At 52.1% G+C, this 3,396-nt stretch overlaps 1 protein-coding gene across 2 annotated transcripts in view; it reads left to right on the top strand.

Annotated features, from left to right (window-relative positions):
* Positions 1 to 2,167: 2,167 nt before the first annotated feature.
* The window catches only part of SPNS3 (sphingolipid transporter 3 (putative)), a 60,631-nt gene continuing 59,402 nt past the window's right edge, over positions 2,168 to 3,396 (top strand). The window contains exon 1 of one of the 2 annotated variants that reach the window (XM_037732704.1): positions 2,168 to 2,403. In XM_037732704.1, the coding sequence (XP_037588632.1) occupies positions 2,217 to 2,403 (187 nt within the window). In that variant the 5' untranslated portion in view covers positions 2,168 to 2,216. The remainder of the gene's footprint in view (positions 2,404 to 3,396) is intronic. The other variant, XM_037732705.1, reaches the window with a different exon arrangement.

Here is a 3,396-nt window from a genome sequence, read left to right as displayed (position 1 = left end):
TTATCAGTGAATCCAGTACGGGAGCCAGGCTGGGGTTCTGGGCTGCCCTGAACTGTCTCTTTAGTCTCCTTTGATCCACAACAGCCCCTCAGTCTTTCTTAGTCTTTCACGGCTTTGATGTTTTTGAATAATACAGTCCCTTAAAAGAAATAGTGTTTCTCAATTTGGGCTCCTCTGATATTTTTTCTTTTTAAACATTTATTAAAAACATTTTTTTTTTTGAGATGGAGTTTCACTCTTGTTGCCCAGGCTGCAGTTCAATGGCTCAATCTCAGCTCACCGCAACCTCCGCCTCCCGGGTTCAAGCAATTCTCCTGCCCTAGCCTGCTGAGTAGCTGGGATTACAGGCGCTCAACACCATGCCTAGCTAATTTTGTATTTTTAATAGAGATGAGGTTTCTCCATGTTGGTCAGGCTGGTCTTGAACTCCCGACCTCAGGTGATCTGCCCGCTTCAGCTTCCTAAAGTGCTGGGATTACAGGCATGAGCCACTGTGCCCAGCCCCTAATTTATTTATTTATTTATTTTTGAGACAGGGTCTCACTTTGTCACCCAGCCTGAAGTGCAGTGGTGCAAACATGGCTCATTGCAGCCTCAACCTCCCAGGCTGAAGTGATCCTTCCTGCCACAGCCTCCCAAGTAGCTGGAACTATAGATGCATACCACCAAACCTGGCTATTTTTATTTTTTATTTGTTTTTGGTATTTTTGTAGTGACGGGGTTTCGCCATGTTGCCCAGACTGGTCACAAACTCCTGGGCTCGGGCGATCCTCCTGCCTTGGCCCCCCCGTGTCAGGATGACAGGTGTGAGCCACGGAGCCCAGCTGATGTCTTCTCACGATTAGATTCCGGCTGTGCATTCCTGGCTGGCAGGCTGCAGAGAGGATGCTGTGAGCTTCACATTTGGAGGCACACAATACCCTCCTGTTCTCACAGGTGGTTTATTTCAATCCCTCATCAAGATGTCTGATTCCTCTACTGTATAGAGGAATATACTCTTTTTTTCTTTTTCTTTCTTTTCTTTTTTTTTTTTGAGATGGAGTCTTGCTCTGTTGCCAGGCTGGAGTGCAGTGGTGCAATCTTGGCTCACTGCACCCTCCGCCTCCTGGGTTCAAGCAATTCTCCTGCCTCAGCCTCCCAAGTAGTTGGGATTACAGGTGCCTGCAACTACGCCTGGCTAATTTTTGTATTTTAGTAGAGACAGGATTTTACCATGTTAGTCAGGCTAGTCTCGAATCCCTGACCTCAAGTGATTCCCCGCCTCTGCCTCCCAAAGTGCTGGGATTACAGGAGTGAGCCACCACTCTGGGCCTTTTTTTTTTTTTTTTTGTTAGCAATAAGTAAGCTATCAAGAGATGCTTCCTGACCATGCTGACACCCTGCCCCTCACTGAACACTTCCCTGCAGATGTAGTGTCCCGATGAGTTCTGCTCGCAGGCTGTCTTCTTGTGGGCGGCCCCCTCTGCTATCTTTGTTTCTCTGGGTAGGCCCTTAGGTCCTGGGCAGGTGCTAGCCCTCCCTGGTAGGCTAGTGCAACACAGCTGTCTCGGCCAACACCTCACCTCCTCATTTGACCTGGCTTCAGCGAATCGGTTCATCGTCCTGTATAGGCAGCCAGACCGTCTCACGGCGAGCAGCAGTCTGGGAGGCTCATCTCGTTTTCTTTAATAGAGACAGAGTCTCAGCTGGGCGAGGTGGCTCACACCTGTAATCCCAGCACTTTGGGAGGCCAAGGCAGGTGGATCACGAGGTCAGGAGTTTGAGACCAGCCTGGCCAACATGGTGAAACCCCGTCTCTACTAAAAATACAAAAAAATTAGCTAGGTGTGGTGGCAGGTGTCTGTAATCTAAGCTACTTGGGAGGCTGAGGCAGAGAATTGCTTGAACCCAGGAGGAGGAGGTTGAGCTTCCCTTCCTCACTGCAGCCACCACAGCCACAGGCTAGATCGAGGGGAGCAGAGAGTTGTCCCGTTGCCCAGGGTGGGGGTGCTGGGAGCCCTTCTCCACCACAGCAGGTCTGCGAGGCTGGCGATGGGGAAATCGCCCTGGCTGCTATGGGCCCAGGAGGAACCTGTGATAAGATGTCCCACAGTTAGGGCAGTGGCTTTGAGGTTTGGAGCCTGGGAGCCGACAGGAAGTGACTTGGTACTGAGCTGATGCGGCTTCACCCGGGGGCCGGTCCCTGCCAGGAGCTGCAGGCTGGCGTGGCTGGGAAGATGTCAGCGCAGTGCCCCGAGCCTAGGCCAGGAGGGTCGCAGGGCCAGTCCCCAGGGCCAGGCAGGCAGTGTCCCCCTCCTGCCCCGCCTGCCCGCTGGAGCCTGCCCCGGTGGAGGGCCTACGTGGCTGCCGCCGTGCTCTGCTACATCAACCTCCTGAACTACATGAACTGGTTCATCATCGCAGGTGAGGAGGGGACGGCCGCCCTGGCAGCACCTGCTCCGTTCCGCTCTGCCCGCCAGCTAGGGGCTGCAGGTCCGAGGTGGCCTTCCAGCCATCACCCGTCATTCTGCTCCTGGGCCCGTCTTTGGTGTTCTCAGCTCTGGAGGTGGTTTTCAGCTATGCCCAGATCGGGAGGATCAACTGACGTTCCCAATGCAGCCTCAACTAAGCGGGGGCGCCGGCTGGACGTGGTGGCTCCCACTTGTAATTCCAGCACTTTGGGAGGCTGAGGCAGGAAGACTGCTTGAGCCCAGGAGTTTGAGACCAACGTGTACAACACAATGAGACTCTGTCTCTATTTTTTTTTTTGAGACCGAGTCTTACCCTGTCACCCAGGCTGGAGTGCAGTGGCATGATCTTGGCTCACTGCAACCTCTGCCTCCTGAGTTCAAGGAGTTCTCTGCCTCAGCTTCCCAAGTAGCTGGGATTATAGACACTTGCCACCACGACCGGCTAATTTTTTTGTATTTTTAGTAGAGACAGGGTTTCACCATCTTGGCCAGGCTGGTCTTGAACTCCTGACCTTGTGATCCACCCAAAGTGCTGGGATTACAGGCGTGAGCCACGGCGCATGGCCAAGACTCTGTCTCTAGTTAAAAAATTAAAAATATTTTAGGGCCGGGTTCAGTGGCAGGCGGATCATTTGAGGTGAGGAGTTTGAGACCAGCCTGGACAACATGGTGAAACCCTGTCTCTATTAAAAATACAAAAATTAGCCAAGTGTGGTAGCAGGTGCCTGTAATCCCAGCTACTAGGGAGGCTGAGGTAGGAGAATTGCTTGAACCCAGGAGGTGGAGGTTGCAGTGAGCTGAGATCTCACCATTGCACTCCAGTCTGGGTGACAGAGGGAGACTCTGTCTCAAAAAAAAAAAAAAAAATTAAAAATTTTTTTTTTTTTTTTTAAGATGGGGTTTCACCATGTTGGTCAGGCTGGTCTTGAACTCCTGACCTCAGGTG

The sequence above is a fragment of the Cebus imitator genome, unplaced genomic scaffold, assembly GCF_001604975.1.
Source record: "Cebus imitator isolate Cc_AM_T3 unplaced genomic scaffold, Cebus_imitator-1.0 Scaffold464, whole genome shotgun sequence".
In the NCBI taxonomy this organism is placed as follows: domain Eukaryota; kingdom Metazoa; phylum Chordata; class Mammalia; order Primates; family Cebidae; genus Cebus; species Cebus imitator.
The sequence above is the reverse complement of the archived record's forward strand: the minus strand, read 5'-3'. Positions and strand labels throughout refer to the sequence as shown.